Consider the following 22,701-nt stretch of genomic DNA (forward strand, 5'->3'; position numbering starts at 1 on the left):
TATTCTTTCGATCTGGCCGAGGGTTTCTCTGCAGGTTTTTGCCGTGACAGTGTCGAGAGTATCCCATTCCGCACTGGGATTTGGGATTTTTGTTGTCAGGTTGTTTATCAGCCCATGTTCGAGCTGCTTTCTGAAAGCATGTGCTACCGTTGGATCCTCCGGACGCTTCGTGTTAAAACCTCTTCTGGAGGCTTGATGCCTTCGCCGTTTTAGGGCGACGAGAAGTGAGAGCTTGGCTCTGACGAGCCGATGATCAGTGTCTGAGCCACACACACACACACACACACACAATCTCGTGACTTCGCTTACCTTTGAAATATAAAATTATGATACAGCTATAATACAGTGTGCCAGCTTCCGCCCATTATACTTCATTAGTTGTCGAGTCACAATTTTTCTGCTTATAAATACGAAAACCTTCCGTAATATATAATAAGTTCTATTGCTGTTTTCTTTTCAAGTTCCCTATTCCTAAGCTTTAAAAGTCCACCATGACAGATGATGAATTTACTTAGGTCGTAACATCCAACAGGTAGTGAGTTACTCCACTAGTAGGGTGATAGTCTACTCAAGCGTTACTCCCAACAGGTAGTGAGTTACTCCACTAGTAGGATGATAGTCTACTCAAGCGTTACTCCCAACAAGTAGTGAGTTACCCCACTAGTAGGATGATAGTCTACTCAAGCGTTACTCCCAACAGGTAGTGAGTTACCCCACTAGAAGGATGATAGTCTACTCAAGCGTTACTCCCAACAGGTAGTGAGTTACCCCACTAGAAGGATGATAGTCTACTCAAGCGTTACTCCCAACAGGTAGTGAGTTACTCCACTAGTAGGATGATAGTCTACTCAAGCGTTACTCCCAACAGGTAGTGAGTTACTCCACTAGTAGGATGATAGTCTACTAAAGCGTTACTCCCAATAGGTGGTGAGTTACTCCACTAGTAGGATGATAGTCTATTCAAGCGTTACTCCCAACAGGTAGTGAGTTACTCCACTATTAGGATGATATTTCACTCAAGTATTACTCCCAACAGCAGTAAACACACTCAATTATTTGCTACTGTTTACTGCTGTATAGAAGAGCAAATATACAAAGAGGGTGAACCCTTTATTTTTTATACAAGTTTATAAACAGAAAATCTCACCTGCGTCTGAACTTGTGTTTGGTATTGTGTCGTCGTCTGGAACTGAGTTTGGAACTGTGTCTGGTATTCCGTTTGAGTCTGGGTGACATACTGCAGCTGGGTGTTGGTGATGTAGGAAGTCTGGGTGAAGTATTGAGCTCGTGTCACGTACTGAAGGTCTGTCACCACCTGCAGAAATAAGTATTGACAATGTAAAAAAAATATTAATGTATTTATATTAATACAAGCCATTGGTCTACTTTAGTTCCGCAAATTAGACATGCACCTGATTTGGTTAAATTATTTTCATATATTTTCTTGACGTTTGTGGTTGTCACTGTAAAGTACAGAATCTGTACTGCATACGTAAACATGTTCTTTTGTTCTTTATCTATATATATTTATAAAACATCATGTCCTCATTGTAATTATAACTAACCTCAGTCCTGGTCTGTATGATGGGCGGGGCAGCGGAGGTGATGACCTGCTGCTGGATGACGGTGGACGGGTAGTACTGGGTTTGAATCAACTCGGAGTAGATGGTAGTCGGGAGGGCGCGGGTGCGGGTTTGTACCACTGTGGTGGGGATGAATTGAGTTGTCGTCACCACCGACACACTCGTCTGTGGATCACACGATGCCACAGGAATGTTGTTGGAGTCATCGAATGGTGTTTCGTATAGACCTGAAGGTGCTTGCGGGACTTGAGGAGCTAAATTCACCTCAGGGAAGAGATTGTTCTCGCTGAAAGTCGGTGTGGGTGCCGGGGCCGGTCCAATGGGAGGGGCCCCGTAGGCGGTAGGAGGCAAGGGTGGAGGCGCTGGTGCAGGGAAGTTCCCCTGCTAAGATAAAGTATGTTGAAGCGCATCATTCATCGTTTGTGAAGCCAAATTGCTCATTTGTTTCACAAACATAAGAGTAGAGTATTGTGATATCTGTGGGAGCCTTGTAATTTAACTGTTAAGTCAATCTTGCAAACAGAAGTTATTACTCAAGGGAGATAGCAGTAAGAGAGGTACTATAACTACAAGGACAACCTTAAAGAAATATTAAACCGCGAACATGAACAATGTATGCAAATGAATAACAATACAGTAGAGTACGCCAGTGAAGGGCTCACTCACCTGGGGCACACCGTACTCCTGGGAGACGCCGAAGGATATCTGAGGCTTAGCGTGGGTGACGACTGCCACCACCACCAATACAAGTACCAAGAAGCGGTTCATCTTGTTCGAGGGGCACTCAGATCAGCTTGCTACCTACACATGTGTTATGGTATTAGATACTTTTATCTGTGGTAAGAGGATCTTGTGAAAATTCCATGATTTATTTCATGAAAATTTTGAATATTCCTTCTGAAGAACAAATGTAAAGCATCAATCTTAGTTATTATTACCTTACTCTGCGAGAAACATAATCCTAAAGGTAAAAGCACTAGGTTCAATACCACAGAGATGATACGTGGTTTGACATGTCGTTGGCGCTGTTAAACGTCACACTTTCCTTACCTGTATCCTGTGTACATACTACAGTACAATTACTTCAGGGATTTTCTTCGCTCTAATATTACCTTTATGAAACTAATAATTATTAACTTCCATGAGGCTGACAGCTGGAAAAATCCTCTCATTTTTTCGCTCCAGAAAGGTTGTAGGCATATCACTGTTCATTCAAAGGCCTACTTTGTTGTCACAGCAAACAGAAGTTTGTGTGAGAAACAAATGTGATACTGTATATCCATGAGCAGGTGGAGAGTTGTTGCACGAGCCCTTGTGATTGTATGCACCTCCCAAAGACTGTTAATTGTCTGTTCAATTTATCTCTTTCACGTTGATTGATTATTTTTTGTGATATCTACCACTTATTAACTACCTTTGTCAGGTGACTATAACAAGTGAATTCAATCTAAAGATATTATTTTCTGGCCTGTTGACGAGATCCATACTTTAATTATAAAAAAAATGCCGTCACAGTCGGAGTCATTCCCCAGTGTAGGTCAAGTGATGAGCGTCAACATCCAAGAAGTGTGCAAGAAGTGAGAAGGTATTTGAGAATGAAGGTCTGATGGGTTAGTGAACGGGGAGACGATATTTGCAAAGATGAAGACATTGCCTTAAGAGCAGGAAGCATTTTAAAAAATTGCATTGTTTTCAGCTCTCAGTCCCACGAAGGTACAATTATCCTGTATATGTTGTGGTGGACAGTAGTTAAGACCCTGCCAGTTGTACATCCACCACAGTTACACTATAAATATAATCAACTTTATAAGTTATGATCTGTTTAAACCGACTACATTGGTAACACCCGTAGGCTGGCGCTAAATATTTCTACAGAATCAAAATCCCAAAAGGCGGCAACAGAGAAAAACACCTTACGTCTCCCATACAACAATATACTCGAGTGTTTTGCCCAAACCTTTTCATCAAATTTCAAAATCTCTCCTGGAAGATTATAGGAACAGAGTGCACGAAGAGACGGTCAGACAGGAGAGGACATAACTCATTCTATATACGAGCTTCGTTCTCTTCAGTTTCATATTTTTTATACTATTCAACATCTGAGTGTCCATCTGTTAAAAACAGAACCTAGGATAAAGATAACGACTACACAGGAAAAAGCTCAATATGTCACCTGGCTTACAAAGTCGAAATAATGGACGACTGGTCTAAGAATTACCGACGTCAATATGGAAAGAACTCTCCCCCCAAAAAACCCAGCATTTGGAGGTGATTTCACAAGTTTCAGGAGAGAGGATTTATGATTAATTTACATCGAAATGTGTAGATTTTGCACATTTCATGATATAATAGACATTTAAATCTGAAATATAAGATAATATTGGAAAGAAAACTATAAATTCAAGCACCTGTATCTAGAGAAGAGTTTGAGGCATCAGACTCACATTATCATACAATACCTGGCCAACCAGTGTCAGGAGTGGACCACGTCACAACTACACTAGTTACACAACACTGAGTCATACAACAAATACTGTATTAAAGGGAACCTACGACAATGTTATAGAATGTTATATAATCACTCGCGTTACACTTCGCGTCCCTCGACACACACACTGTATATTTCACTTCCGAAGACGAGTATTTCTAAGTATTACCTGAAAAAGAAAAAAAGATGTTTATCGCTCAGAGGACATACGCACTCCCAAAGTGTTACTAAAGAACGTGCACCCAAGGTGTTACTAAAGAACGTACACACTCCCAAAGTATTACTAAAGAACGTGCGCACTCCCAAAGTATTACTAAAGAACGTGCGTACCTAAAAGGATTACTAAAGAACGTGCGCACTCCCAAGGTGTTACTAAAGAACGTGCGTACCAAAGGATTACTAAAGAACGTGCGCACTCCAAAGTATTACTAAAGAACGTGCGTACTCAAAGGATTACTAAAGAACGCGCACTCCCAAGGTGTTACTAAAGAACGTACGCAATCCCAAAGATACTAAAGAACGTGCGCACTCCAAAGTATTACTGAAGATCGCGCACTCCCAAAGTACTAAAGAACGCACTCCCAAGGTGTTACTAAAGAACGTGCGTACTCCAAAGGATTACTAAAGAACGTACGCACTCCCAAAGTATTACTAAAGAACGTGCGCACTCCCAAAGTATTACTAAAGAACGTGCGCACTCCCAAAGTATCACTAAAGAACGTACGCACCCAAAGATAAAGAACGTGCACACTCAAAGTATCACTAAAGAACGTATGCACTCCCAAAGTATTACTAAAGAACGCACACTCCCAAAGTGTTATTAAAGAACGTGCGCACTCCCAAAGAGCTAAGAACGCGCACTCCCAAGTATTACTAAAAACGTGCGCACTCCAAAGTACTTAAAGAACGCACACTCCCAAAGTGTTACTAAAGAACGTGCACACTCCCAAAGTATTACTAAAGAACGTGCGCACTCCCAAAGTGTTACTAAAGAACGTGCACACTCCCAAAGTGTTACTAAAGAACGTGCGCACTCCCAAAGTATTACTAAAGAACGTGCGCTCTCCCAAACTATTACTAAAGAACGTGCGCACTCCCAAAGTATTACTAAAGAACGTACGCACTCCCAAAGTATTACTAAAGAACGTGCACACTCCCAAAGTATCACTAAAGAACGTATGCACTCCCAACGTATTACTAAAGAACGTGCGCACTCCCAAGGTATTACTAGGAACGTGCGCACTCCCAAGGTATTACTAGGGAACGTGCGCACTCCCAAGGTATTACTAGGGAACGTGCGCACTCCCAAGGTATTACTAGGGAACGTGCACACTCCCAAGGTATTACTAGGGAACGTGCGAAATCCCAGAGAATTACTACTACTATATAAAGATGAGCGCTCTAAAGTACCGTCCAGAAAACATACCAACTACCAAGTAACTAACACGCAGTGGTGGTTACCTAGATATACTATATGCCTAAACACAAGCTGAGTGCTTATTAATTGAGGGTCACCAGTATCTGCAGTGGAAATATTCATCAGCTTGTCGCATTCTGACCAGCAATTTCGTTTTTCCTTCGTAGTTCTATGAAACAGTTTCTTAGTTCGTACTCTTTTTGTCAGGGTATTTTCTTAACCTTAGAGACAACGTTGCATGAAATAAATAATTTTGATGTAGCTTTGTGAATAATTTTTCAATGTGATATTGAATTATCTTCTTTTTTTTTAATAATCCAACTTTTTACTTTCTATTATATTTTCAATTAAAACCCGTGTTATGCTCTCTATTGTATAAATATCAATACAAAATATACAAATATATATGTTATATTTAGGTATCTCACTGTCTTCTTTCTATGCGATTCTATCTCAAAATTAGATCTAAATAATCTTCTTGTTCATTCATCATCAGTTTTGTCTGGTCGAGGATCTCTCAGGGGCCACCAGGTGGTGATGCTCGATAAATAACGATGCTGGAATGTCTTGCTGACCCAGTACACATCGGAGAAAATCCCTTTGTCTGTCAGTTTCAGTGGACGAACGTTACTAAAATATTTATCAAGCAATAGTTGTCGCCACCATATTTGTTTTACGTGTAATATAACAAAATGAAGGTTGGCTAAGACCCATCGTGGAAAACAGGGAGTGATGCCCTTCCTGCCTTTGATGGTTTTCTTCTGTGGTTTATCACACTTTCTCACTCTACTCACAGTCTTTCAGTGAACAATGTTTCCCCCCTCTCAGTCTGCTATTATTGTCTCTACCTGTACTCCCCAATCTTTTCTTATTACTTACAAATGTATGTTATATAAATTACATTTATCCGTTCGTGCTTCATTACAAGTAAATAACGACGCCTTAAAGTACTTGTCAGCCAAACCAACACTACTATAATTCCGTACAGAATATTTAGCAATAAGAGTGTCTCAGACCTTTTAACATGTTAAAGACTGGAAGTAGTCAATGACTGAAATGCTGGAGAGTGGTGGTACCGCAGGACACCTCAAATAACCAACCCTATATCTCTCTGACAATATTATTTCCAAGTATTTATTCAATAGCTACTACTGTACAATATGTCGTAATACTCATTTTATTTCGATTGCATTATGATATGTAGGTTTCGGTATCCAGCCTTTTGGAAAGTTTTATAATGGAAGGTCAGGTGTAGTGATGGCGCGGGAGTGAGTGGTTGCTCCCTCTGACGACAACACTTTACGGTACACCTCCCTCATCCGTGACCTGCCGCGCTGGCTTCCGGTGGACGGGTTTACGGTGCTGATGACACTTCTGACAGTAGCTTACGTAAATTGAATTATTCAGTCGATGGTGAGAGTCCCCATTGAGCAAGCTCATTATTATCATAAACACTCGGGTCAGGCAATGTTTGTCACATCCGGTTTAGTGAAGAGATGATGTTGGGAGCCTAGTGGCCAATGATGCTCATGGTTCCCCTCTTGGCTTCCTATTAGATTTTAGCGGCAACAATCAGTTCTGTGAATACAAAAACTTACTGACTCACTCACTGTACTACGCCCTCCTCCCCGGGTTCCGCGAATAGCAAAGTGGTTGTGCGTTTGTCGCGGTCCAAGCGACCTCTACGGCACTCTTTGAGCTGAGACGCTGAAATTTGAACACAACGTTGACTAAGTGCTTTGGCAAAACTGCATTTTTTTCACTTATTGACTCATATCATACACCCCTCCTCCGCCTCTCTCCCATTCCGTTTCCAGGTGTCGCACATCTTGCGCCGAACAGTCTGCATTAACGTAGCTTACGACCATATCGACACTCGTGTTTTCTTCAGTGAGTCAGGACACTTGGAGGACTGACTTTACAATGAATAAGATACTCGATAAGAATCATGTCTAATCTCAACTCCTTACCAAGATGACCTTGTAAACATGTGTTCCACTACTCCATGACTAAAGGTATCCTAGTGACGCTCATTTTGAAATGTTAAATTATTCATGAGCAGCAAAAATATAATTTCCATGATAAAGTGGCAGTACAATATTGTGTTTTCCTAGAAAATAAATATTTCTACCTGAATGAAGACCATGAACTTTAAAGACCTGAATAACGATGCGTTTGTTGAGCTCGTAATGTTTATATGAAATAAGTAATACTGACTCAAGGAAACGCACCCGAACTACAGCCGAAATTCTAGCAAGAGGGACAGTCAGCCTCGTAGACTCAGTCTATTGTCGATATACAAGAGGGCAGAATGGTCGGCACTGCACTCGACCGCCTTCAATATCCCCAGGTGTAATGTTAGGTGCTGATTCACAGTACCTGAGGACAGGAAAACGCGCTGTATCCACCCGGCCGCCGCACCCTTGGCAAGAATAATAATCATCTTTCTCCACACTCTCATCTATGTTCCTTTGTTTCGGTATCTTCAGCGTTATCGAACTTCCATGTATCTGATTATATTAACCACGAATTCTACAATGTACCAGGCAGTCACACGACACCTACATATTTTATCCTCCAGCACAGTAGAGCAGCATTAGATGTTTTTGTGTTGATGCCACTGTCGTAACACAGTAATTATTTCAAAAATTATAAATGAATTTGTCTGGTAAGCGGCGTCCATATTTAATCAGTTACACAAGGAGAAAACACTACCGCATACAACTTTCTCATCTGTGTGAACACGAGCCAGGAAACAGGAACGGCTACACCTTACAATCACTGTAATGACGTGATGAATGCATCCTCTGATAACGCGTCTCGGAACACCTGTAACACTATTAACGCTGTGATTTTCATTCTCACATAAAAAAAGCCTAGAAATTATCAACCCGGAGTAACAATGATTTTAATTATGTTTTTATTTAACTTCTTACAGCATAGCAAGATCTCTGTGCAAATTGTCTACATGAAGAAGTTGTAATTATGTTAAATGTTTAAATTTTCCCTCCTACAGCAACGCAAGGTATAATTTAGTTCACTCTATAATTCATGCTCGTAAAGCAAGATGAAAGCTCGACAAACTGTCTACTCAAGGAAAATATTTATAATGTCTTTAATGCTGTTAATTATATATTCCTAGCAAAGAGTAACTTCAACATCCGAGGCATTATCAGTCTTTTGACACTAAGATTTCCTTCAGTTCAGTGCACGAGTTATTGATGCATTTTATCAATATATATATATATATATATATATATATATATATATATATATATATATATATATATATATATATATATATATATATATATATATATATATATATATATATATATATATATATATATATATTGTGTGCAGCGAAAAAACAGATGGCGCAAATAGGCCTATCGTATTGGGTAACGCCCTTCACTACTTCATCGCCAGGGCAACCGTGGAAAGTGTCCACCAGGGAGCCGCCTTAATATCATCACCAAACCAACTCGGGTTCTGAATCCCGAGGCTGTGAAGCAACAGTACACGAGATGAAATGGCAACGGGCTTCAGCAAGGACCCAATTCTTCTCTTCAGGGAACATGAAATCGCGTCAGAGGAAGGCGTTCAGCCAAAGGATCCACTCGCACCACTGCCTTTTTGCCTAGCGACAATGGAACAAATTGACAACCTTTCCAGAAAACTTAACAAGTGGTTCTTGGATTGCTGCACTCTGGCTGGTCCGGCGGAGTCGGTTTCAGAGGACTTGAGTCAGATGCTGGGCCGCACCCTCAGCTGTAGAACACCACGAGACGAGGGAGGAACGTCTTGCCAGACGCCCTGGAGTCAATTCGATCCCCGTCATCCTCCAAAGTAAGCTGGACAACTTGAAAAGCAAGAAATAGAGAATAGGTAACCTGGGTGTCCACGATGCCCTGTATCTCCTAACAAAGTACTTCTCTGTGTACTCAGACTGACTTATTTCCTCAGGTGCAAACAGTCGTTCGACTGCAACATATTGGGAGAGTACAATGAGCTTCTTTGAGGCATGTTCACAAAGGCCGTGAACCTCTCCTTTGAAGATTTCCCAGTGGATATAAGTTTCTATCCCTGTCCGCCTGGTGGAAGTCGGCTTACGGAAAGTTTCCAAAATCACTTTGGCAGTATTCCTGTCATACTGCGTGGCATCAGACGAACTGGTTGGTAGGATCATCCCAGAACACTGAAATTGGCAGCAGCAGTTAAAGACCCAAAGTTCAGGGAGGCAGACACTCGTTGGGTGACCGTCACATCTCAAGAAAATAAACAAAGACCTCTAAAGAACAGAAAACAAACCCCCTGGGATAAGCCCAATGTGGGAAGAATGCCGTAGACATGCTCGAGAGAGCACCAAATGACAACAAGAGTATGTCTCCAGGCAGTGGCAGCGCCTCCTGCCGGGGACTTTCACGTGGACATCATAATTACTTAAACATCCACCTCGATCATCAGGCACTCCATGTCTCTCGTCTTATCTCCACACTATTCGCAAGTATATCACGGTAACGAATGGGCAGACGAGCACGGTAGCCACGCCCTCGCATGTGGAAAATCTGAGGGTTGGCAGGCGAGGCACAGAGAGGTGAATGACGTCATCAACAGAAGTATGACAACTGCAGATTGCCTAGCACATAGGGAATCTCAGGTATACAAGTCTGCTCAAAAGCGTCCGAATGGAATCACGCTGACCTCCTGGAATGACATTAAGCAGCTGCTGTAGGGATAAACATGTGCTTCCATGGGAGCCCACTTACCTTCACCTCAGTACAACAGGCGTGAGAGTACCTGAACCGTAGTCCTCAGTGTTACTTTGCCCCAATAGGTTCAAAGTCTCTGGGAGCTGGGGGGTACCAAGACTATAAATTTCCTGAATAAAGTTGGGTTCAGGCTCATTGAAAAAAACAGAAACACCAGAGCATCAAGCAATTTGTTCCACAACATAGCAATCCAGAGAGGGAATGCTTGTTGCTTACTGGGATCTTGTCTCACACCCGAGAAACTCGAGGGAGTCTTCGAACTGGCATGTGTAAGGGACTAAAATTCATGTAAGTAAAGTTAAATAAAAACTGTGTAAAATTATTAAAAAATCAATAAATAGAAAGAGGGTGGTAGAAGAAGACTAGCCAGAGTTCCGTGTAACCAGCGTAGGCGTACCGTTAGCACAAGAAACAGACAATAATACCCTTGACGCCACAAACATTCTAACCAATGAAGATTTATACAGGCCACAGTTCTGTTATTAACTGCTGCCCTTTTGACATGATGTTACGTTATTAGGTGTTAAAATATTGTACTCATGCTAATACAGACAAACTCACAATACAAACGCACGTAAGCACATACAAACTTAAGCATAGGAATGATCCTTTACTCAAACAAGACTAAACGTATTAAAAACACACACACACACACACACACACACACACACACACACACACACACACACACACACTCACACACACATAAAACCCAAAACACAAACATGACGCACACAAGCACAGACTTACATCAATCAATCAGAGTACCGTCCTTATATCTGAGGGTTGGTGACCACAGCCCTCTACTTTAAACGTTCTCGGGCTGCTTTTATCAATCCTCCAAGATTTTGTATCTCTCTGGTGACCAAGTTTTTAATTTCATGCATCCATCCCAGTCTCTGCCTTCCCCTGGCTCCCCTTACCCTCAAATTTGCCCATTAATACAATATATGTTATTATCCCCTCATAATTATTTGACTAAAGTATTTCATTTTACTTTTTCTGTACATTTCAAGTACAGGTATTTCTCTTAAATTTTTGCTAGTATTAGTACTTTTAATTTACTTTCAGTGTAACTTATTCTTAGCATTTGCCTATAACACCACACTTCAAAGGCCCCCCAACCTCTTTCTGGTGTCTGGTGAAAGTGTCCACGTTTCTGACCCATACATCAGTCCTTGCCATATAAAGCCTTTCAGCAACTTCTTTCCCAAATTGAAGTTTATATCGCCTTTTCTTTTTTTCTTTTTTTGATTATTAAATGTTGTTTTTCCTTGACCTACAGTATTCTTATGATTTATTTCGTGCATCTTCCTTCACAGCTAATGTTACTTCCCAAATATAGAAAAATTCCGCTGTTTTAAGTTCCCTGTTACCTACCATAATTTTCATTTAAGGATTAATTTCCAATTTGGAGACAACCATTATTTTCGTCTTTACGGCATTAACTCTTAAACCACATTCTTCACCTTTTTCCACTAATGTGTTAACCAGTTTATGTAATACTGCTTCACTATCAGTGATATGAGCAGTATCATCTGCACAGCTTATAACCAAAATTACTTTACCATTAACCTTCATTTTGTCATAATCACTTATAACTTCTCTTATTAAGAATTCTCAATATATATTATACAAAGTTGGAGGTAGAACACAGCCTTGTCTTACTCCCTGTCTAACTGTGAACAACTTAGGTAGTCCGTTATTTACTAACACTGCAGCCTCCTATTGCCTATTTTTCCCAAGACACCTCTTAATTTTTTCTTAAAATCAACAAAACAGAGAATAAATTTCTTTAGACCTCTAAAGGCCTTTCACTCAAAATTATCAAACCAAATACAGTTTCTCTTGTTCATTTTCCCCTTTAAATCCATTTTACTCTTCAGACAACTCAAAGTCTATTCCAAATTGTATTCTAATTCAAAATATGTTTAATACAACTCTTCTTGCTTGACTTGCGAAGCTAATTGTTCTAAACTGGGTGCATTCTAGGGTTCCTGGCTTTTTAGATGATAATGCAAATATTGATTATTTAAATCACTTGGAATGTCTCGTTTGACGTATATACAAATATATATTTTAGTTATTCATTTAATTCAATTCTTGCCCATTTTTTTTATAAACTCTGCTGGAAGCTGATCAATCCTACAAGCTGTATCATTATATTTTCATTTTGTTCACAGCCTCTTCAACTTCTGTTCCATAATTGGGAGTTTGATCTTTATTTCCGTTTTGTTTCTTACCGCTAGTTTACTCTTATCATTGTATAGTTTTTCTACATGTTCTACCCATCTTTCTTTTACTTCTGCCTCAAACAGCATCTTATTGACAGACAAACATACACAGACACAAATAAAAACACATTTCTTTAATTAAACTTGTGTGTGTGTGTGTGTGTGTGTGTGTGTGTGTGTGTGTGTGTGTGTGTGTGTGTGTGTGTGTGCACTTATTTGTATGTAATCGTCCAAGTTGACCATCCATATATTGTTAGCAGACATGATTTTCTCCAAATGTGTGCGCGTATATATGTACGTATATGAGCGTACACACGTGAATACACATGAGCGAGTACGTTGCATAGCATCTGTGGCAGAGTATCAGGTGATTACTGCTGCGTCAGAGAGGAGGCTGGCAGAGGCTGCAATGACTCGGCTATACACACACTGTTTACTTCCTCAACTTTAGACACGAAGAAGCGCTCACTTCCTCAAACTTTCTCCTAAATAAAAACCGGTTTCTTAGGCAGCGGTGACAAAAGCGTAATAGCGACCTCCACACTCATCAGGTATCATGAAAGGTTAGGTGCGAGCAGCGGCACCACTGTCTCAGCTTTCACTTTTAGGTGGCGGCAAGAGCGCGGGGGCAAGCAACGCTCCCAGGCAATAGAGTATACCGTGACGTCATAACAAAACGTCTCCCTCACTGGATAGGTGAATCTTACATCAGAGGAATAGAGCTGCCTGACTAGTTGAGGAAGAGGTTAATGAACCAGTCACAACCGTGTTGAGGATACATTCCTCTCTTAGTTATTTTTAGCCCTTTCTAATGTTACCCAAGATGGTACTTACTCCCCACACTGGCCCGGCAGCACTTAGGTAGAAGTCAAAGTAATACAATAGGAGTGAAGGAGTAGGGTCGTAGTCCTCCGAGCCTCGACCTACCTATGGTATCTGCAGGTCAACCTGATAACTACGTGTCGTCTTTCTTATTGTTTTAATATAATGGGCCGATGGACGATAACCCCATATCCTTCATCTCAAACCAACGTTACCATTACAGATCACTCGTATTATATATGACTTTATCTGTTTAAGGAAAACTTTAGGGAAAGTTCGTAAGAAAACTACTACCAGTCTGTTGTTTCTATGGGCGACACCGTGAACAGCTTAGTCAAGATGACGCCCATTGGTAACGATGCACAAGAATGACTGGGATGAACACCCGAGTATTTCATGTCATTATAACTTTCGATGAAGGAAGAGGAGGGAGGGACTGTGTTTGCTCACTGCCTCACTCAAGTGTCATTGGAATAGTGTTCTCGAGGGGGGAGGAAGGTCTCTGTGTGGGGATCCTGGCCTCGTGGGTTGTGTGGGGTCCCGTGAAGACCTCGATGAATGGGTGGCTTTAACCCACGTCCTTTAACCGTTAAAGAACGTGGGTTGAAGGCCGTGGGAACCATTGGGCCATTGAATGGTTACTGGAAGACTTAGATGGTCTCGGTTATGAGGCATAAATATTTCTACAGTGAGTATAGTGGAAGTGGTATTTGATCTACACACACACACATATATATATATATATATATATATATATATATATATATATATATATATATATATATATATATATATATATATATATATATATATATATATATATATATATATTTGTTTTCCTGTCTAATTCCGCACCTCTCTCTTATATTCATTTTCAGCCTTCTCACTGTCTCAGGGTCTTCACTTTCACTCTCTCTCTCTCTCTTTTTTCTCTATCTTTGTGTGAAGAACCTAAATTGTTACATCCTTTCCCTTTCTCTGTCTTGTCATTCCTTCTCTCTGCCTTTCCTTTTTTTCCTTCTCCAGCTTCTACGTTGCAAATAAATGTTTGCAAAGTACAATAAGAAAATCGTTTCCTGGAACCTTCTCACCACAGTAATGACTCACGGCGCCCTCTTCTGTGTAATTAACCTCAATATGACATAATTACCTAATTTTTTCCTAATTAACTTGATGCCATATAATAAATACCATACGTTACTTTACATAGTTTCACTTTCTTACTGATAGTAGTACCCTTATGTCTATTATCTTCAGCCAGTGTTTATGTCTATTAGCTTCATCCAGTGATTTTATGTTTATTAGCTTCAGTCAATGTTTATGTCTAGTAGCTTCAGTCAATGTTTATTATCTATTAGCTTCAGCTAGTGTTTATGTCTAGTAGCTTCAGTCAATGTTTATGTTTATTAGCTTCAGCCAGTGTTTATGTCTAGTAGCTTCAGCCAGTGTTTATCTCTATTATATTCAGCCAGTGTTTATGTCTAGTAGCTTTAGTCAATGCTTATGTTTATTAGCTTCAGCTAGTGTTTATATTTAATATCTTCAGCCAGTGTTTATGTCTAGTAGCTTCAGCCAGTGTTTATATTTAGTATCTCCAGTCAGTGTTTATGTCTAGTAGCTTCAGCTAGTGTTTATATTTAGTATCTCCAGTCAGTGTTTATGTCTAGTAGCTTCAACCAGGGTTTATGTCTGTGTAGGAATGGACCTTGACAATATTATTCCTCTTACATGTAGTACACTACACTATTACTGTGAGGTCAAAATAACTAAGGACGGCCAAAGACATCTAGGCGCAGTAATTGGCACTACGGACTTCAAGACCGAGTACGTAGCGGGAAAGGTGAATGAGTGGGTGAGTGAAATCCAAGCTCTGTCTGAGATTGCTAACACAGAGCCACATGCGGCCTTTGCTGCATTCACCCATGGAGTCAAGCATCGTTGGAACTACCTGATGCGTACTATCCTGATATCGGACCCTCCTCCACCCTCTGGAAGAAGTTATCAGTGTCAATTTCATTCCTAAATTAGTGAAACACCCTAACTTAACCCTTCTTGCACTTCTATCAAGACTGGGAGGGATGGGACTAACCAATCCAGAGGAGACTGCTGCCACCGAACATCAAAATTCACTTAGGCTCACGGCAGCCCTCACTGACCACATAATAGCCCAGAATGCAACAGGAAGGTGGATACCAGTGAAGTAAATAAGACTCGTAGGTCCATTACGACAGATCGAAGCACTGCCAAATGATAAGTTGCAGCAACTGTTGCGCAGGTACCAGAAAATTTGAAAAAAGTAGCTATAGCGCAGGAGGTTGGCGCCTCGAACTGGTTAACTACGTTACCGATAAGGGCAAATGGTTTCAGTCTTAATAAACAAGAATTTACAGATGCCATCGCTCTAAGGTACGGTCGGCCAGTAGAAGGTTTGCCCTCCAGGTGTGGCTCTTTTCCTACGATGGCGATCACGCCATGGTGCAAGAAAGGGGACTTCATATGCATGAGGCATGACGAGGTAAGGGACCTCACAGCAAATATGTTGAAGGAAATCTGCCGATGTCATGGTAGAACCGACCTTCCTTCCATTGGATGGTGAGATCTTCCAACACAGGACTTCAAACACATCTAACGAAGCCTGTGGACGTCAGTGCTCAGGGATTCTGACGCTGGGACAGCGAGCTTTCTTCGACATCAGGATTTTTATCCCATGGCCGCATGTCATCGTAACCTAATGAAAAACCTCACTTAACCCCCAGCAGAAAGGTCACTCCCTGCACTACCATCAAGACTAGGAGGAATGGGATTGACTAATCCAGTGGAGCTTCCGTACAGAACATCAGAATTCTGTCAAGCTCACGACAGCTCTCACTGAGCACATAATAGATCAGAATGCAGCAAGTCAGGTGGATACCAACGAATTAAACAAGATTTGACGGTCCATTACGACAGCGCGGCACACCCAAATGATAAACTGCAACAACTGTTGCAACAAGTGCCAGAGAACGTGAAAGAAAAGTAGCTGTAGCGCAGGAGGTGGGCGTCTCAAACTGGTTAACAACGTTACCGATAAGGGCAAATGGCTTCATCCTTTATAAACAAGAATTCACAGATGCCATTGCTCTAAGGTACGGTAGGCCAGTGGAAGGTTTGCCCTCCCAATGCGTATGCGGCTCATCTTATGACACCACGCCATGGTGTGCAAGAAAGGGGCTTGCAGTATGAGGCATAACGAAGTAAGGGATCTAACAGCAAATCTACTGAGGGAAATATGCACGACGTCATGGTGGAACCGCCCTCCTTCCATTGGACGGTGAGCACTCCTTACAGGACTTCAAACACATCCAACGAAGCCCGAGGACGTCAGTGGTCGAGGATTCTGGACGCGACAGCGAGTTTTTTGACATAAAGATTATTTATCCCATGGCCGCATGTCACCGCAACTCTGGCTCGATGCTGCACACAGAGAACGAGAACGACAAGATTAGGGATGGGAGAGAATTCAGAACGTTGATCAAGGCAACTTCACCTCTAGTGTTCACAACCCTCTGGCGGATGGGACCAGGTGCAAGATGCTTCTTCGCCAGACTCTCGGAGGTGTTATCTGAACGGAAGCATCAGCCCAGAAGTTATGTTACAGCCTGCTTGAGATGTCGACTGTCCTTCTCTGCTTAGGTCAGCATTGCTTTGCCTCAGGGGAGCGAGAACATTTCCCCCAAAGCCGACAACAGTTGCAGATATTGATTATGAGGCTACAGTCACTGAATGCCGCATAGATCTGCTGGTCAACTAACACAATACAGCCAGGGTAGCTACTTGTGTATTAGGATAGTTAATTTTAAGGTAATAAAATGGCGGCGAAGTTGTGGCTATTGGGGAGGATGGAGGCCACGTCATAAAAAAGTAGTAGTAGTAGTAGTAGTAGTAGTAGTACCATTGTTGTTCTTGATATTCTGAACACATTAATCGACTGAACAGTAGATATGTATGTTCTGCTGTTTTGTGATTTATGATTACTGTGTATAGGGAGTTGAAATTCCCATCATTCATGAACAACTGTGTGTTCAATATTGATAGGAATATCCTGATCAGTAAAACTTTTATTCTAAGCTGCGTTAGTCACCGCTATGAATACCTGCCTTCAATGACTGACTGAGGGCGTTGTCCTCCATTTCCTCTTGTCCGTTAATAACATGGCTCCTCGCAAACTCAGTTTATAAAGTCTCTTCCAGTATTGACGTGTAATATGACCGAGCGCAGTTTAGAGGCAGATCCAGTAAAGACCCATAAAGTTTGTGGTACAGAGTCTTCCCTTTAGTTCAAGTGTAACATACTTGTGGGTAGTTGGCATCACGAAAATTGTGACCAAGTCCCAGGTTGCTGAATCTGAGTTTCTGCCTCATTTACACACAATTGCAGGGTCTCAGTTGTTACTCTAACATGACAACACAATATATATATATATATATATATATATATATATATATATATATATATATATATATATATATATATATATATATATATATATATATATATATATATATATATATATATATATATATATATATATATATGATTCATTTCTAACCCTTGATATTTTTTGTTTATTATATATTTATGGTTCTTTATGATTTTTATTATATTATCATTATTATTATTTTATTATATTTTGCCCCAAGCCTTGATGTGGGTCATTAAAAATGACCTTTGCCCAGGTGGACTATTGCCCGTAAAAAAAAGTGAATTATCTTTCAATGGCTGGAAGAGGTAAGAAAGAGAAAGTATTAATTTATATATTATGTGAATGAGGTAAGGCGCTTTTAAAACGTCCCAAGGCAATGTTTATATGAGAACTTCTTTGTTTCACTTAATACAGCCTAGTGTAAGTGTAGACACGTCTGAGCAAAGTGATGAGTCAGATGAGTCGATACATATATAATCCTTGTCTTAGTCTGTTGTTGCTTGTGACATCAACAACCTAAAACACACAAACGTTCAAGGTCTGAGCAGACGAAATAATTCAGGTATTATAAGCGGGTTTCCTAATCTTCCTGAGATCCATAAAGACTAGAATCCCAATATATTTCATATGATGATTAAAATCCCTAATATAACCTAACCTAACCTAACCTAACCTAAGCTAATCTAATCTAACCATGGGTTCTAATCTTCATGAACTAATCTCGTTCATGTACTTAGCTTTTTATTACTGTGTCGAAAATTAATAATAAACAAGATTATTTTCGATTGTCTTTCACTTACATTTTCGTAATTACAGAATTATTTTGTTTAGATTAAATCAGCAACAGTAATATACAAATACAGGTAATAATAAAAAAAACGTGAAATAATGATAACAATAAATAATAAAATGAAGAAGAAAAGAAATATTATACACGACGGAAGAAATAGATCCAAGAAGGTTGAAATAATAGCCCAGTTCCCATGACATCCTGCAAGCTTATATACTCACTCACCCTCGCCTCCTGCACACCATTACATTATTATCACCCTCACCATCATTCACTATCACTTAATTATCACTCTCACCATCACATTATTATCACCCTCACCATCATTAACCATCTCTTTTATTATCACCCTCACTATCATTCACCATTAAATTAATATCACCCTCATCATCATTCACCATCACATTATTATCACCCTCACCATCATTCACCATCTCATTATTATCACCCCCACCATCATTCACCATCTCATTATTATCACCCTCACCATCATTCACCACCACATTATTATTATCACCCCACCATCATTCACCATCTCATTATTATCACCCCCACCATCATTCACCATCACATTATTATCACCCCTCACCATCATTCACCATCACATTATTATCACCCCCACCATCCTTCACCATCTCTAATATTACTATCACCCCACCATCCTTCACCATCTCATTACTATCACCCTCACCATCATTCACCATCACACATTATCACCCTCACCATCATTCACCATCTCATTATTATCACCCTCACCATCATTCACCATCACATTATTATCACCCCACCATCATTCACCACCACATTATTATCACCCTCACCATCATTCACCATCACAATATTATCACCCTCACCATCATTCACCATCACATTGTCATCCTCACCATCATTCACCATCACAATATTATCACCCTCACCATCATTCACCATCTCATTATTATCACCCTCACCATCATTCACCATCACATTATTATCACCCTCACCATCATTCACCATCACATTATTATCACCCTCACCATCCTTCACCATCTCATTATCACCCTCACCATCATTCACCATCACAATATTATCACCCTCACCATCATTCACCATCACATTATCATCCTCAATATCATTCACCATTATCACCACACTCACCATCACCACTACATTATTCTCATCCTCACTATCATTCACCATTATCACTGCACTTATTATCACCACCTCATCATCATCATTTACACTATCACATCAGTACCATCATCTGCATCTCTATCACTACCAACATCCTCACATAATCACCATCAATTGCATCACATCACCATCACCTTGTCTCTCATTATCAAGATCACTATCACCTCACTATTGCATCATCCCCACCATCATTGCCCTCACTATCACACTCACCATTTTCATCAAAATCTCTTTCAGCATCATCACCATCACCACATTACCCTTAATCCTCACTATCACCTCACCATCACAGAATTATCATCATCATCATTATTACTATACTAACGTGCTTGACTGCCTCAGTACGTACACATCATCGTGGGATTTAGAGCACGACCACTACACTGTGTTACTTTAACAGGTAAACTATGTACTGTATAGAGTATTGCACGTGAGGACCTTGCCAAATATGTTTACCAAAATGTTACGTGCAGTAAGTTTTGAGACGTGATAGATGTATCTCACTTGTTTGAATCGCGATGCTAATGTGTCTCACTTGTTCGAATCGTGATGCTAATGTGTCTCACTTGTTTGAATCGTGATGCTAATGTGTTCCACTTGTTTGAATCGCGATTTGAAGTTTTTTTTCTTCACCTGAATGGATCATATGTTGATACTTCTTGCCTGTATTATTCATAATGATGTATAAGTCCTGAGGGTGATGATTCTCACTTATATAAATCAAAGTGTTGATGATTCTTAGCTGAATGAATCATTACGCAGATGCTTTTAATCTATATGAATCATGACAGACGCTTCTCGTCTATATGAATTAATAAACCACAGACGTCATCTCTGACTTCCTCAAAGTGAAAGGTGCATAAAGTAAATTTTGTTGGCGAAATATCTCTCTCACACCACAATCGTGCGAAATATACATATATACATCATTGCTGCTAACTCAAATTCTCACCCGTGGTAAATGTTTTAAGAGGAAGCATGTACTCTGCCCCACGTTTTCCGGGTTTCACAATCTCTGTCTGCCATGACGAGGGCTCTGTCGAACATCTCATATGCTCGTGATTAACGCTTGGTTCAGCTTCAATAACCTCTTGTCACTACTACTATTAATGATATTGGTTATTTTTACGTTATTTACTACTACTACTACTACTACTACAACTACCATCATACTGGTACTTAGATCCTACCACTCTCTGTTTGTACATTACCACACATTCTACAGTAGCACAATCCTCTCTTACATCACACACACACACACACACACACACACACACACACACACACACACACACACACACACATATTCCTTTTAGGAAACACCGCTCTCGCTTCCCCCTTATTCTTTGTTTTGATCTCTCTCTTAATCTTTCTTTTCATCTTATCATATTACTCGCTTTAACATCTTGTCTTCCTCAGTCCTCCCCACATGCCCTCGTTCACAATAAACTTACCCTCAGCAAAAAACACGGTAGCCTTTTAAGAATGGTTTCCAGACTAGAGGAAATACCTCCATCGTTTCACCACACCCTACACAAAATTGAAACTTGTTAAGAGACAGTTTCGTGATAGAAATATGATTTACAAGGAACTGTAAAATCGGACTAAAACGTGAAGACTTCATGCATACTCCACCTGACTCTTAAAAATAGATAGATTTTTAAAGCCTTATAGTCTGTTTTAAAGAAATTCAGACATTTTTATACATGCTTTTATTCTACGTAAGTTAGTAATAACTCATTTTTTACCAGACAAGTACTGTGTAGTATAATTATGAGGTATTGTCCTGGTGTCACTTACCACTCTGGTGGTACTGTGGGGGTGGTCACGTGCATACTATAAGTAGGACAATTTTCATTCTTCATCAGTTTTAGGATACATTAGGTTATATATCTTTAAAATGAATTATTGAATTCATATTTTACGATACAAAGCGTATATTATTCAGGACTACCACAAGAATGGTGGCTGGTTTAAACTCACGACATTGTACTATATATAACTTGAATATCACTGATTATCCTAAGCTGTGTTAGATCCAGGTATTTGTAATCCAAAGCAGGTTTATAAATAGCCACAGTTGTGTGACACAGCTCACCTGAAGAAAGAGTCCCAGAGACTAGTTATGGCAGGAATAAGATATGACTGACACCGGGACCAGCAGTCAGTGACGCTTATATACCAAACTCTCTACCCGCCCATGGAGGTAACCCCCCCACCACATAACTTTCATCCCTCTTCGACCATATCCACAATGATTCGAGTCTAAACTTGACTGGAAACCCGTATTTGCATTGGTGTTGCTAGATCAGTATTTCGTTCTTAAGACAGAAAGTAATTTCCATCATCAGAAAGAATTTTTTTCTCTGATCTTCGGTTCCAGGAAGGTTTAACCAAGTTACACCATCTCTACTGAAGTTCTCAAAGGGTGCCTCAAGTAATGAGTATTTCAGTTGAGCGAGAAAAAAGTACGAGAGCGACCGAATTAAAAAGAATGAGGACTGAGTTGTGGAGCTTACCTTTCTCTCAGGGTTCCTGGGATAGGCCCACACAAGGGTGGTCACTCACTCCGCTGACGGAGACGTGACCGACCAACTGCAGCAGGAAGAAGTGAAACCCTAGAATCTAGGTGACATATGATGACGAGACAGAGAGAAAAGGGATAAAATACTAATGATGGTAATGATGATGCTTCTGGGGTGCTGAGGAGACCAACGAGAATTAGATAATAGTTCCATGAGGGAATTCTGAACAAAATATTAACATAGAAAGTACAAATAAAATTGTCTTAGATAATTAAAAATATGAACTTAAATATGAATCACAAGTTTAGTGTGAATATAACAAATAAGAAGCAAGAGGAAGAACGAAAAAAGTGGACAAGCAAGACAGATATAGGTAATCACCCGTGACTTTCCTTGTGGCAGAACTGATCGAAACCCTTGATCAGTGTGTGTGTG

The 22,701-nt window shown here is 40.2% G+C and overlaps 1 protein-coding gene across 1 annotated transcript in view; it reads right to left on the reverse strand.

Annotated features, from left to right (window-relative positions):
- The window catches only part of LOC121879824 (transcription elongation regulator 1-like), a 32,630-nt gene extending 10,753 nt beyond the window's left edge, over positions 1-21,877 (reverse strand). Inside the window, exons 1-4 of the mRNA XM_042386620.1 lie at positions 21,840-21,877; positions 2,250-2,352; positions 1,566-1,967; positions 1,148-1,315 (exon numbers count right to left, since the gene is read on the reverse strand). Of these exons, the coding sequence (XP_042242554.1) occupies positions 1,148-1,315; positions 1,566-1,967; positions 2,250-2,351 (672 nt within the window). The 5' untranslated portion in view covers position 2,352; positions 21,840-21,877. The remainder of the gene's footprint in view (positions 1-1,147; positions 1,316-1,565; positions 1,968-2,249; positions 2,353-21,839) is intronic.
- Between the last annotated feature and the right edge of the window lie 824 nt (positions 21,878-22,701).

Source organism: Homarus americanus, unplaced genomic scaffold (assembly GCF_018991925.1).
Source record: "Homarus americanus isolate GMGI-L3 unplaced genomic scaffold, GMGI_Hamer_2.0 scaffold50400, whole genome shotgun sequence".
In the NCBI taxonomy this organism is placed as follows: Eukaryota; Metazoa; Arthropoda; class Malacostraca; order Decapoda; family Nephropidae; genus Homarus; species Homarus americanus.